Source organism: Pan troglodytes, chromosome 17, assembly GCF_028858775.2.
Source record: "Pan troglodytes isolate AG18354 chromosome 17, NHGRI_mPanTro3-v2.0_pri, whole genome shotgun sequence".
Classification (NCBI taxonomy): Eukaryota; Metazoa; Chordata; class Mammalia; order Primates; family Hominidae; genus Pan; species Pan troglodytes.
This window is the reverse complement of record NC_072415.2, coordinates 33,152,348-33,167,143: the sequence shown is the minus strand read 5'-3', so window position 1 is coordinate 33,167,143 and position 14,796 is coordinate 33,152,348. Positions and strand designations below refer to the sequence as shown.

General features: G+C 44.3%; 1 protein-coding gene across 17 annotated transcripts in view; it reads left to right on the top strand.

Annotated features, from left to right (window-relative positions):
• Positions 1–14,796, top strand: part of TMEM241 (transmembrane protein 241) — a 181,773-nt gene that overhangs the window by 117,169 nt on the left and 49,808 nt on the right. For all 17 annotated transcript variants that reach the window (XR_010151862.1, XR_010151861.1, XR_010151868.1 and 14 more), the window contains one exon: positions 10,739–10,803. Coding sequence is in view for 6 of the 17 variants with exons in the window: in XM_063795563.1 (XP_063651633.1) it covers positions 10,739–10,803 (65 nt within the window). In the remaining 11 variants the exon portion in view is untranslated. The remainder of the gene's footprint in view (positions 1–10,738; positions 10,804–14,796) is intronic.

Here is a 14,796-nt window from a genome sequence, read left to right as displayed (position 1 = left end):
AGCATAACTGATAATCAAGTGGGGAAAAATAATAGGAACAGAACTACAGATGATGTAAGCAATAACTTAAAAATGACTGGATAATATGTTAAAGAAAATAAAGGAAAAGATGGATAAAATAATGAGACAATCCAGTGCAAGATTAGAATCTGTTTTTTTAAAAAATCAAATAGCTATTATAGAACTGAAAAATACATCTGAAATTAATAATTTATCTGATGGGTCTAAGAGCCCACTGGGCACGACGTAGCAGGATTGGTGAACTCAAGGTCAGTAGAAAATACTCAAAGTGAAACACAAAGAGGAAAAAAGGATGGAAAGAGCAGAACTGAGCACAAGAGACATGAGGGAAATGTTCATAAGATCTAATATTTGTGGAATTGTAGTTCTAGAAGAACAGGAGAGAGAGATTGGGCAGAAGCAATATTTGAAGGGATGCTGGCTGAGAATTTTGTAAAACTATTCACTGCCATCAACCCATGGATTCAAGAAGCTCCCAAACCCCACATATAAAATACAGATAAAACCATACTTAGGTATATCCTACTCAAACTATCAAATTTATCTTTGAAAACCAACAATAAATTTAAAAATCTTAAAATCAACTAGAGAAAAAGGACATTACCTTAAATCGAAGAAGCAACCACAAAGCCAGTGGCTGACTTTTTACCTGAAACAATGAGTACTCATAGACAATGAAATGACATTTTTATTTTATTTTATGCATCTGGCCCTTGGCTGCAGAAATGACATCTTTACAGTGCTGAAATAGGCAGGGTGCGGTGGCTCATGCCTGTAATCCCAGCACTTTGGAAGGCCAAGGCAGGCGGATCACCTGAGGTCAGGAGTTTGAGACCAGCCTGGCCAACATGGTGAAACCCCGTCTCTACTAAAAATACAAAATATTAGCTGGGCATGGTGGCGCACGCCTGTAATCCCAGCTACTCAGGAGGCAGGAGAATTGCTTGAACCCGGGAGGCAGAGGTTGCAGTGAGCCAAGATCGCACCATTGGACTCCAGCCTGGGCAATGAGAGCGAAACTCCATCTCAACAACAAAAAAAATACAAACATTAGCTGGGCATGGTGGCAGGCACCTGTAATCCCAGCTACTCGGGAGGCTGAGGCAGGAGAATCGTTTGAACCTAGGAGGCAGAGGTTGCAGTGAGCCAAGATCGTGCTATTGCACTCCAGCCTGGGCAACAGAGCGAGACTCCATCTCTAAATAAATAAATAAATAAATAAATAAATAAATAAATAAATAAAGCACTGAAATAAAGTAAGGGGAGAGATTAGGTCATCTCAACACTGCATTCCCTTCTGACTCTAAAGTAACTGGTTATCAACCTCTTCAAAATTACTATGAAGGTTGGGTGCGGTGCCTCACATCTGTAATCCCAGCACTCTGGGAGGCTGAGGTGGGTGGATCACTTGAGGTCAGGAAGTCGAGACCAGCCTGGCCAACATGATGAAACCCTGTCTCTACTAAAAATACAAAAATTAGCCAGGCATGGTGGCATGCACCTGTGATCCCAGCTACTTAGGAGGCCGAGGCAGGAGAATCACTTGAACCTAGGAGGCGGAGGTTGCAGTGAGCCAAGATCGTGCTACAGTACTGCAGCCTGGGTGACAGAGTGAGACTCCATCTCAAAAAAAAATTACTATGAAGAATTTGAAGAATTACTAAATAAGGTTTCTAGACTCCTTTATTAAATATATTAATACATGCTTATTAGATCTAATCCTCAAATGTCTACTGAATCACATATCATATCACATAGATGGGTTTATATCACATAGCATGATATTGACTTTTTCCTAACATCACATTGGAAGCTCATTATAAATCAAGGGCAGTAGTACATAATTTGGATAAATCATGTTGTAAAGTAAAATATAATGTTTGAAGATAGAATAAATGAATGGCTCTATGAAAAGGAAACCGTGATATATCTATATGATACGTGTATAATGTTAATTAAGATGTTGGGTGAAATAGTGACTTAGAATTCCTTGCTATGTAAAATATGACCATGGCACATACCAAAAGCATAAGCAACAAAAGAAAAATTAGATAAAGTGAACTTCATCAAAATTAAAAACTGTTGAGCTGCAAAGGACACCACGAAGAAAGTGAAAAGACAACCCACAGACAAATCATATATCTGATATGGGACTCATCTACAACATATAAAGAACTGTTATACCTCCATCATTTTTAAAAACCCCGATTTTTAAAGTGGACAAGGGATCTAGACAGTTCTCCAAAGAAGACGAACAACTGGCCACTAAGCCCATGAAAAAGAAGCTTAGTGTCATTAGTCATCAGGGAAATACAAACCAAAACCACAGTGAGGTATCCCTTCACACCCACTAGTATGGCTAGAATTAAAAAGAAAGATAACCAGGATGTGAAGAAATTGGAACCTTCTTTGTAGACATTTAAAATTTTCTATAATGAAACACATATGGTTGGGCACAGTGGCTCACACCTGTAATCCCAGCACTTTGGGAGGCCAAGGAGGGTGGATCATTTGAGGTCAGGAGTTCGAGATCAGCCTGGCCAACATGGTGAAACCGTCTCTACTAAAAATACAAAAATTACCTGGGTGTGGTGGTGCACGCTGGTAATCCCAGCTACTCAGGAGGCTGAGGCACAAGAATCGCTTGAACCCTGGAGGCGGAGGTTGCAGTGAGCAGACATTGGCCACTGCACTGCAGCCTGGGGGACAGAGCGAGACTCCGTCTGAAAAAAAAAAAAAGAAATGAAACATATAAAAAGACAAAGTATATCTAATATACAATGGTAGATCTTCAGATCTTTGGAGGGGAGGGAGAAAAGTAGTTGTATGGGGGCACAAGTGACACTGATGCTGTTCCTTGGTTACATACATGTATTCACTCTGTAATCATTTATTAAGGTTTACGTGAGTGCTCTTTGCATGTATTTCTGTGTGCATGGTATATATCAATAAGTATTAAATATCCCATATTTGCACAAAAAAATTGGAACCCTCATACACTGCTGGTGGAAATGTAAAATGGTGCAGTACATGATACCTGCAGTGATGATGAGATGATCGAGATAGTGATCATGATGCCTTGTTTCACCAGGTTCTGGCCTATTTCATTGATGCCATGAAGTGGTTCTGTGATGTTTGGCAATTTTGTGGATACTTTTACTCAAACTAGGAACATAGCAATAATCAGAGATTCAATCCTATCTTCCTATGAGAATTACAAGGGGATCTTTTTAAAAATGCTAAATCCTGGGCTTCAGTCCAAGAAATTTTTATTTGGTTGATATGGAACAGGATATTAGTGGTGTGTGTGTGTGTGTGTGTGTGTGTGTAACTTCTCCCAGGATTTTGGATGTGCCATCAGGGCTGAGAACTACTGAGCCAGGATTAAGCAAAGCCACTGTTGAGTGTTAGCTTGGAGTTAGAAAGGAGAGTGCCACAGGACTCAGGAGACCTGGGTTTTAGTTCCAGCTCTTCCTTTGTTTAAACTGTATGCTTTGAGCAAGATAGTTCTCCTCTGTGAGCTTCAGTTTCTTCATCTGTAGAAATGGGGCCAAGCAGCCTCCTGTGCAGGGATGTTGTGGGGATCACGTGAGATTTTCTCTGTGACACAGCAGAGCCTGGTGTCTGGGACATTTTATGCCCTCATCACATTTTGGTTACTTTCTTCCCTTATCTTTCATGAACTAGATACTCGTGTCACAGTTTTCTAGTTTCATTCTCTTGTTGATGCTTCTGTAAGATGTAGGAGTTTGTTAAAAGTCACCTAAGATTTCTCTAGGTTTAAAATTTATCCTTCCTTCACATGAACCTAATCTCCTTTTGTTCCTCGTCTATGTTCTCAATCCCACTGTGCTTATAATAAATGTTGTTCTGATATCTGGCAAGATTAATGGTTCATATATTTTGATGAGGCAATATTAAATACTGTTAATAACCATGCCTGGAGTTTAACATGAGTTGTCCCTTGTTAATAATTACACTGATTGTGGTAATAAATCATAGGATGGGTAATAACGGTTAATTGAAATTTTTTAATGCCAAATAGAGTTATGAGTATAGGCTGTGATTTCTATCTAGTGGACTTGGAATAGTTCTATGGGTTCTAGGAGAAAAAGAGCCTGCTCTCAGATGATAAATTTTATATTAGATTTACTCTTTAACCTGGAAGGAAGACCAGGTTGGTAACATTCATATGTGAGTCTGCAACACAGACTCCAAGACTGTTTGAAATACACCTCCAACTCTGTGGCCTGTGGGAGAGCTGGAGTCCGCCTGTCCCTGGAGAGGTAGCAGTGCAGCGTGTTTGTACACCAGCTGGAGGAAGTCATTCTGGAGCCTTGTGGCTGGAGTTGGAGGGTATAGAAGAGAACTCTCACATGTTAATGTGTATGCATATCACCTGGGCATTTGTGCCAGTGCAGATGCTATTTAGTAGGTCAGGGGTGGAACCTGAGATTCTGCATTTCGCGCAAGCTCCCAGGTGTTGCTGATGCTGCTTGTCTGTGACCACACTTTGCATGGCAGATAGAAGAAAGTACCTGTTGTTCTGCCTGCCAGCACTTCCCATACTTTCCTCCAATAAAATGTTCCTTCCTTCTTCCAACCATGAAGTTCCTGAGTGAGCTTCCTTATTCTTATATGACTCTGCCTCCCAGGCCCCAGTCAGTTGGTCCAGGAGCCAATTAGAATCGTCCCTGGCATTTTGGGACTAGAATCCAGAGAGATCTAGGCTTAGATCCGCTCTGTGAAGCTCTTTCTAACTCTGTGGAGGGAACTGGTCAAGGATAAGGGGTAGAGAGAATGTCCCAGTGGTTCTCAAGTCCTTGGTTCCAGTTTTCCCAAATATATGAAAAAGGATTAAACAACAAAACAAAACAGCATTGTGGCCTTAAAGGTTATATTACCAGCTCTGATTATCTGGTGCAGAAACTGTTATCAGGCCCTTATCACATGCAAGTCTCTATTGCTAGCCCCTGAACGTTCAAAGATGAATAGCACATGCCCTGATTGGGAGAAGACCACATATTGCAAATAGGGTTTGGCATGTGCGATGGCAAGGGGTTGTGGGAGCCTTGAGAGGAAGTGCTTGATCCAGTTGGGTGTGTGGACGGGGGCCAAGTTCAGTAAAAGTTTTCTCAAGATGGATTTTTGAATGGTGAGTAGGAATTATGTCGGCTATATCGGCAGACCTATGAAATGTTTCCAGGCAGAGAGAACTTGCTGAGCAAAAGCAAGATGATGGTAGGAAACTGTGTTTGAAAAATTGCAACCCCTTTAAAAGGGAGGTACATGGCTGTAACTGGGCTGAAGAAGCAGGCAAGGGAGAGTCTTGTATGCATCACTTTTTTCTTAAGAGTCATATGCATTTAAAAACCAATAGAACAATAAACCTAAATCTCTGATTGTCTCCCAGATACCTGATAATCTGGCAGGTTCCTACTTACAACACCCCCCACCACCACCACCATTTTCCCCTTAAATGGAAAATTTGTCTCAGGATTGAAATGAATGTTTGAAAAACAAACCTGATCTGCTTTAAATACCAAAATCTGTTTAAATAACACAGAGGTTGTGACAGCCGTTGACAAAGCTAGGAAGTTCAAAGCCCTGCGGCTGACACCTCGTATTGAGTTCTGCTGTTGTTGGCACCCCTCTGCCTGTGGCAGGTCCTGGGGTTTGTTATTCGGGTCTGTGTGTGAGAAGGAGACATTCCTCAGATGACAAGACTCTTTCTTCTTTGGGAAAAATCTGTTTTTTAAAATGCTTTTTATAAGCAAGTACACCAATTGATAGTACAGGTGATGACTATTTCTTAGGTCTTCTTGAATGGCTAGTTCCAAGAGTAAATTGAAAGTTTTCTCATGGGCAGATTTTAGTCATTTCAAGAGGGTTTTTCAAAAATGTTTATGCTTTTACTAACATTTTTGGAGTACAAAATGTAATGTATGAGAAAGACTCTTGTTCTTTGGGGAATATTATCGCATTGAAGGTGGTGTCAGAGCACTTAGTAGCCCCCCAGGGTAAGCACATTGCAGTAGGCTTGTTAACATCTGGAGCATGACTCTCAGCCTTGGAATACTGGGAGCTTGGTTTTATCCCATGACCACACAGTGAGATGCACTGGGATCGATTTCTGTTACTTAGAGGAAAGGATTGCTTGATGCAACAGGAGACCAATCCACTGATTAACTGTGGAGCAAGTGACATGACACCTAAAGCCTTGGAGCATGAGGCCTTTTGCACGCATTTCTGAAGAGGAAGGCAAGGATGGCTAGAATTTGGGAGACTGTCACTCCAAGGTGTGTCCAAGCCTAAGAGGCTATTCTTGTGGAGGCTGGCTCTGGAGCTCTGAAGGTGCAGCTGGTGGGTGCTGTGTGTAGTGTCCGCTGGAGCATAATAGTTAAGTTCTAAACCTGGAAGATCGGACACAGGGCTGGAAATCCAGGCAATGGTCAGTACTCAGTGGAGAGTCCTTCTGGATTATTAGTCCTAGTTCTGTGGGGCGTCAGTCAAGGTTCTAGTCATAAGGCCAAGGTCTGGCCAGAGCCAGGCAGCCTAGAAAGCTCCCTTCCCTGGGTTGGAGATCAGAGTCAAGTGTGGAGCACAAAGAGGGAGACTGGTGTGGCTTGAGAGTCAGGACCAAAGCAAGGTTCCACTCAGTGGACTGTGTGGCCTTGGGTGGTTGGGGTGCAGTGAGAGAGGAGGGGAGCGAAGAGGCAGCTTCAGTGGTTCCATCCTCAGTGCTAATACCTGGGGGCCCTGTGCTCTAGGTCCCACCACCAGGTGGATCACTCAGGAAGCCCCTGGTACAAATGGGAAAAGCAATGCATTCCCACAACTAGTGCTCAGCAAATGATGGGGAGGTGGCAATGATGCTCTTCAAGGGCTAGGCAGGAAGTGAAAACTGGGTAGATTTCACACCTGTGTGTTTTTAGTAGAATTACTGATCATCCTGGATGACCTTGTCACCCAGGAGCTGGAAGTCAGGAATTAAAGTTTTGCTTCTTGTCACACACTCACACCAGTGCATTCCTTTGTAAGCCTCCAAGTGCTCCAGAGTCACAGGGGGCTCCTTTTTTTTTTCTTTACCCTATTTTACCCCTTTGCTTTTAAATGCTTGTTTTGGGCTTAATGATAAAAGATTTTGTTTTGTGTGCTGACACTACATGTTCCTACATGTCTCAGAGCAAATTTTGAGCTTTCAAGCACATGAGGAGCCTCTTCCCCTGTGCTGACTTTCCAAGTGAGCAAAAAGGAAGCCAGTACCAAGCCTGTTGCATGTTCATGTGCCCTCCAGGGAGGATCAGAGGCTCAGGTTCTTTTTTTTTTTTTTTTTTTTTTTTGAGATGGAGTCTCGCTCTGTCACATAGGCTGGAGTGCAGTGGCGTGATCTCGGCTCACTGCATGCTCCCTCTCCCAGGTTCCAGCGATTCTCCTGCCTCAGCCTCCCGAGTAGCTGGGACTGCAGGCGCCCGCCATCACGCCTGGCTAATTTTTAGTAGAGACGGGGTTTCACCATGTTAGCCAGGATGGTCTTGATCTCCTGACCTCGTGATCCGCCCGTCTTGGCCTCCCAAAGTGCTGGGATTACAGGCGTGAGCCACCGCGCCCGGTTGGCTCAGGTTCTTTCCACCCTTTGTCGAATGTGACTGAGCCAGGCTCTGCGGCACTGACCTTGGTGCTGGGATGGCTTCCAAGTCTTTGACCTTAAGAGTTCACAATGCAGAGAGGGGAGATAGGGTTGTAAACAGATCACTGATTAATAGGACAGTAGTGGGGCATCACGCACGTAGAAACCACGTTCTGGGGAGAGAACACATCATCCTTTCAGAGGAGTCTTGCCTGTACCGAATAGATTAAAAATGGGCCCGTCCAACCGCACAGTTGTCCCACAGTGCAAACAACTTCAGTCTACATTCTCTACAGAAATAAGATAAAGGGTCTCAGGCAGCAGCACACTTGTTCCTTAGGTGATAAAACTTGAGAATTTTGAATTTTGGAAAGGTGACTCAGGAGAAGGCAGGAGACTATACAAACATTTCCAGGAAGTGGCAGACGGCGAAGGCACCGGAGTGGCTGCTAAACCAACCTTCTTTTCAAGTAAGGGCTGGTTTAAAATTTTTAAGATGTGTTTTTTTTGGCAAAAGGTGCATTTCAGAGGAATGAGCAGACCAGCTATCTATCTCACGGCAGACAGGATTCCTCCTAAGCTAAAGAGGCTCACGGAGGAGCAGAGGCACAAATCCCAGGCTGTGGGTGTGGTGGGGGACAGGGCAGTTGTCCCTTTTTACCAGCTGGACTGAAAGTCACCTGAGTTAGGCAGTCAGAGAACAAGGAGAGAAGCCAATCAAAGAAGGCCTTGAACAGCTGGTAAAAACAGGCAAGGACAATAAAGACAATGGTGAGGACATAGAAATGACAAGTTGGGTCCTTTATAAATCAAGCAAAGTGTTCCATTATGCGGAGCTGCCAGCACAGCCAACATCCATCAGTAGGATGGAGCCTTTCTCAGCAAGTCCAAGAAATACATCTCCATTGGCACCGTCCCAGGCCATGTCTAAGAAGTTGCAAAAGGAAAGAATGACTAACAACATAGTTAACTTCAGTCAAGACTAATGAAGGGGGTGGGGGGAATGAAGAGAAACATTACAAAAAAGGAAGGTAATCAAACAGGCACAAACAATGTAAAATATTTCTTCAAACAGCTAAATATTAATGAATTGGGAGACCTAGATGAAATACATTTTGGGGAAAAGTGAAAATGGAAAATATGCAACAATGAGAAAGAGAAGACTTGATTAGGCTAATAGCTATTAAAGATCACCCCCAGCTAGGAGATCTAGATCCAGGGGCCTTCAAGTCACGGGTAACTTTCAGAGTCAAGATCATCTATAACTGTTGCAGGATAATAAGCAGAGAAGCTGATGAACTCACTTATGTGGTTAGTACAACATTGTTTCCAAGACCAGACAATTGCATTGAGAGGTAATAACATTTTAGTCCATTTCATTTATGACCATAGATGCAGAAGTCCTAAATTAAATGTTAAAAAAAAAAAAAAAAGAAGGGCCAGGCACGGTGGCTCACGCCTATAATTCCAGCACTTTGGGAGGCCAAGGCGGGTGGGATTGCTTGAGCCCAGGAGTTCAAGACCAGCCTGGGCAACAAAGTGAGACGTTGTCTCTACAAACAAATATTAAAAATTAGCTGGGTGTGGCAGTGTATGCCTATAGGCCCAGCTACTCGGGAGGAGTGCTTGAGTCCTGGGAGGTCGAGGCTACGGTGAGCTGAGATCACGCCACTGCACTCCAGCCTGGGCGACAAAGCGAGACCCTGTCTCAAAAAAAAAAAAAAAAGGGAAGAGAAAAGAGGGACATTCATCATGGCGCATCAGCTCAAAAGTTGTCATTCAATATGATCTTTGAGAAAAAGCCACCACTAGTCTCCACTTAGAGAAATCTCTTTCCCTATCCTTTGTATTCTTGTAATTGTCTGGCTGGCTGGGCTTCTACTTCTTTATTGCCCCTGAGGACAATACCCAGGTCTTTTTTTGTAATCAAGGTTTTTGCTACAAATCAATAAAGCGAGGCAGAAAGTGATACCAAATGACTTAACTACAAAGAAAAGTTCCAAAATCTCACCATGTTTATATCCTATCATGAGAGTTCTGTATTTGTAGTTCCAGACTTCTTTCTGAGATGGTAATGAGTGACGATGAGGTTCATAAACATACTCCTTCCTTCTGCTTGTCTGTCTGCTGCCTTGCTCCCAGCTTGGAGACCCAAAGAGGCCTCCAAGACAGCACATGAAATCCCCTTGAGGGAGATGGTAGCTGAACCTCTCCCAACCCGGCCTACATCCCACCTCTCACTGCAAGAAAGCAGTTTCTTAAGCTTACCTTCCCCATGGAAGCTGTTTTGACCTGCAGGATGTGGAAGACTGGAAGCCAGAAACATCTTTCCTTAAGCAGACATTCCAAGTGTGGACAGAGCGGGGCCACTGGTTCACACACACTCTTGGTGCTGGGGGGTTCGAGGCACTTCTGGGGTCTGAGTCCTGTGGCTGCCATTCCTGAGACACCTTTCTGGAATTTCCAGCCTTGAGAGATGTGGAGGTAACCTCTTCCCTCTCCTCTGGCTTCTAGATATTTGCAAATAATTAATTAATGATTTAATCACTCCTTTCCCCAGGATGCACCTGGTTTCTTAGAATGTGTCATGGATCAGAAAGATGGGAGCATTAGGTGAGGACGGAGAGATGGTGCATTGGACAAAGGCTGGGTGACAGATAAGTTTTTATCTGGAGGATCCGAGAACAGGTTAATGAGCACATCTGACCTTGGAGACGAGTTCTGCACTGCTGAGACAAAATGGAAATGAGTTTTCTTAATATACCCCTTCCCTGGAGAGAGATGAGGGCGGCCTTGGCTGTGCGCCTCCCTTTTGAAGAATTTGGAAGTTAAATGCTTCTTTGAACATTCTCACCTCCAAAACAGACTAAGACTTAGCCTTTTCTACACCAAATGCTTGGCTCAGAGGCACCGCTAAGTACAGGGGGCTGACTAGGAAGCGTGTGGGGAAAAGGACACGGGAAGTGGAACGAAGTGCCTGATGGCAGGCATCCGAACTCAAGTGAGCTAAGCTTGTGAAAAAAATGACATTGGAGGTTTCCAGAGCCCTGCTGGTATGATGACCTTGTGTTGAAATTATTTCTACAGATAATCACAGCTGGCTTATCAATATTGCTGTTTGATGCGATCCTGACCAGTGCAACCACGGGATGGTAAGTCTTTTGCATAGAGAGATAAAGTGCCAATTAGTTACTGAGTTTCATCAGGATACTAAATTTTGCTCTCAAATGTTGCAGAAAGGGAGTGTGCGTTGGCTGTGTATCTCCATCCAAATGCAAATCTCATATTAGCGAAGCTTTCTTTAAAAAAAAAAAAAACTTTTATTGACCTGTAAATACAAATTGGGAAGAGTGCATATATCATAAATATACTACTTGATGGATTTGTACAAACCAACCATTCTGTATACCATAACCAGCATCCAGAGCAAGAAACAGAACATCACCCTCACTCCTCCACCCCAGGGCAGCCACTGCTGGTCAACCACTATGTGTATATATATGTATGTATATGCATAATATGTATAATATAATATGTATAATAATATGTAATGTTTAGTAAACCACTATACACACACACACACACACACACACACACACAATCAGCCCTTTGCATGAACAGGTTCCAGATCCTCAGATTAAACCAACTGTGGGTCAACAATGCAGTTTAGGCCTGCAATGGTTGCATCTGTACTGAACATGTACAGACTTTTTTTCTTGTTATTATTTCCTAAACAGTACAGTATAACAACTATTTACATAGCATTTACATTGTATTTGATATTACAAGTAATCTAGAGATGATTTAAAATATACAGGAGGATGTGCATGGGTTGTAGGCAAACACGACACCATTTTATATAAGAGACTTGACAACCCATGGACGTCCTGGAACAGATCCCCTTTAGGTACTGAGGGGCAACTGTATACACACACACACACACACACAGAGAGAGAGAGAGAAAACACGTGCTGTGTTTGGGTGTCTTTCCATTTCTTTGATTTTTCCATTAACTTTCTCTCAGATAAGCTCCAAATGATCCTGTTTAGAATGCACTACTCATTTGCATAAAGACAGCACGCCTCACTAAGCTGTCTGAGCAGAGACCAGAAGGAAGTGAGGGAGTGAGCCATGGGGATGCTGGGGGACAACGGTGCCAAGGGGTGGGGAGGAAGCAAGAAGACCAGGGGCTCTTGCCATGATCTAGGTGCAAGATGATGATGGCTGAGAACTGGCTGATAGCAGTGGAGGTGGGGAGACATGGTAGGATATCTGAGGCACTAGGATTTGAGAGAGGGGAGTCTAGGATGACTTCTAGGTTTGGGTTCCAAGCAATGAAAGAATGAGGTTGCCTTTACTGAGATGGAGAATGTTGTGTGAAGAGCAGAGTTTGGCAAGGTGGTGGTGGAGGCGTATTGGGCATTGGTTTGAATGTATGAAGGCTGAGGTGCCTGTTGGACCACAGAGTGGAGATACAGGAATAGATCGTTTGCCAAATCAGCCTGCAGATCTGGGGAGGGGAGAGCCTTTCTGTGCCTTGGCCATGGCACATATGTGTCTCCTCAGGGCTTCTGGGCCTGTCACTTCGGCCCGGATGCCTTCCTCCCTGCTTTCAGTTGGCCACTACTGCTCATCCCCCAGGCCTTCAAATCGAGGTGACCTCAGAGAGGCTTCCCTGGCCACATCCTGTGCAAGCCCTGCTAGCTTTTTCCTGTCGCCTTGCTAATTTCCTCCCTGACAGTTCTGACTGTTGTGACCAGATTCGTTCCTTTCTGCCCATTAGGGTCTGCCTCCCTCCCAGAAGCAGTGCGCAGGACCCTGGGGGTATGCAGGAGACAGTTGGGTGTGGGGTGGTGTTCAGCAGGGCAGACCGGGACAGGCAGGCTCTTCAGAAGGATGGCTGAGCAGGGCAGATGGGGACAGGTGGGTTCTTCAGAAGGATGGCTGAGGCAGGGGCATGGCTGTGGGGAGACACAGTGGGGACTCAGAGTCCCAGGAGGTAGGTGTGGCCGTTGTGATGGTAGCTTCAGGACACACCTCCTGGAAAAGGCCACACTGCCCTGCCCCATAGCCCTCAGAGCCCGTGACTCACAAGGGAGGTTTGGGCCATGAGTAACACAGGGATGCACAGAGAAAGTACTACTGTCGGAGAGGACCCAGCTGTGACCAGCGCCCCGGGCTCGCCCTCCGCTCAGGCCTCGGAGCTCTCATCTGAGACAGGAAACAGGCCTTCTGAACTTATTAGGACCATGTGCCTCTCGTTCAAGGGCCAGTTGGCTATGACCACATGAGGACAAGAATGAAGCGATCGGGTGGGTTTCACCCCTGAACTCTCTACACAAGTCCTGCCCATTGGAGAGTTAAGAATGTTATCTATTCTGATTACTACTATTCAAACCAATAGGTGATTGTTACCAAGGATTTGGGTTGTGGTCTGCAGGGAAGGCGAAGGTGAGGGAGGAAATAATGGAGAGTTTAAACGGCTAAAACAGCTCATTGCTGATGAATAGGCATGCTTTAATTTGGGGAATATATATGTATGTATTTTTAAGCAATAGAGTAATGCATGCTATTTATAAGACATTTAAAACAATACAGAAATATATCAAGTAAAAAGCGAAAGTCGCTCATCCTTCACTCCCTCAAACTCCTCTTGCCAGACGTCACTACGGTTCGGTTGAAGGGTGAGAACAGTGCTGCATTTGGCGAGGCATGTGTAACCCAACGGAGGTGGACTCTGTTCACTGTAGGAGGTGTTAGATCTGGGGGCCTAGCCACAACAGTGTTTCTGAAATGAAACCACACTGAGCAGCCCTCACACACATCACACATAAATAGTCTATTTCTTGGGCTGGTGACAAAGTTTTGTTTCCTTCCCTGTGACCAGGGGCAGCCTGGCCTCAATCCTGGATGCTGCACATTATGTAGAAAAATTCACATTTGTTGTTGCTGCTCACTGGTCTTCTGTCCTTTGTTTTAAAAAGGAAAAGAAGCCTAGGACCACTTTAAGATCATGCTTATTTCTATTCTAGTTCCTATATATTACTTGGCAGATTTTTCCCCCCACGGAATAGCACTATAAAATTGAAGTGCAGGCAAATTTTGGAATGGGTTTTTACATTTCTTTACCAGTATTATCAGGAAAGAAAAAGCATAGTATTGCTTAGCTTTGCTCAAATAATGCCTGACTCTAGAAAATAAGTATTTTAGCTGGGCGCAGTGGCTCACGCCTGTAATCCTAGCACTTTGGGAGGCCGAGGTGGGTGGATCACCTGAGGTCGGGAGTTTGAGACCAGCCTGACCAACATGGAGAAACCCTGTCTCTACTAAAAATACAAAATTAGACAGGTGTGATGGCACATGCCTGTAATCCCAGCTACTTGGGAGGCTGAGGCAGGAGAATCGCTTGAACCCGGGAGGTGGAGGTTGCAGTGAGCCGAGATCGCGCCATTGCACTCCAGCCTGGGAAACAAGAGCAAAACTCCATCTCAAAAAAAAAATAAGAAGAAGAAAGTAAGTATTTTTTTCCATGCCTGCAATCAGAGTAGTCCTAATAGCTGATCTTTCCCCTTCCTTCTTCTTTTTTTTTTGCATTTGTTTGCAAGTTGGACCTGCTGAGTTGTCACTTGCTTAAGTCAAGGACCACCATGCTGGCTGGTGGGAGTCAGCACTGGTACCCAGGTGTGCCCAGGATAGCCTCCCATCTCCCAGGTGGCCTTGGATGCTGACATAGCCCAGAAACAACAGTGTTATTTTTGAACATCGGTAGGAGATTCATATGGGATAAATGTGAGGGGCAGCACCAGTGGCCCTGTGGAATACCATGATGGGGAGTCTAAAAGGTAACCGTGCATCTTGTGTGGCTTTGGGCTGGAAGGGGTCCTTCAATAAACAGACATTTACCAAGTGCCTCATATGTGCCAGGAACCATTCTTGGATAAAGGTCAAAAATCACTGCCTCTGCAGTGTCTATAGATGCTCATTGCCCTGCCTGAGGGCAGGTCCATATCTAAATCATCCTAGATGGACAGAAATGAATGGTTTTGCTCACTGCACTCAGAAAATGGGATTTCCAACCTTTCTCAGGAGCGCCAGTGGGGGCATTTCCTGCCCCAAGAAGACAAATGGAAGGAAAAATTAGGAAA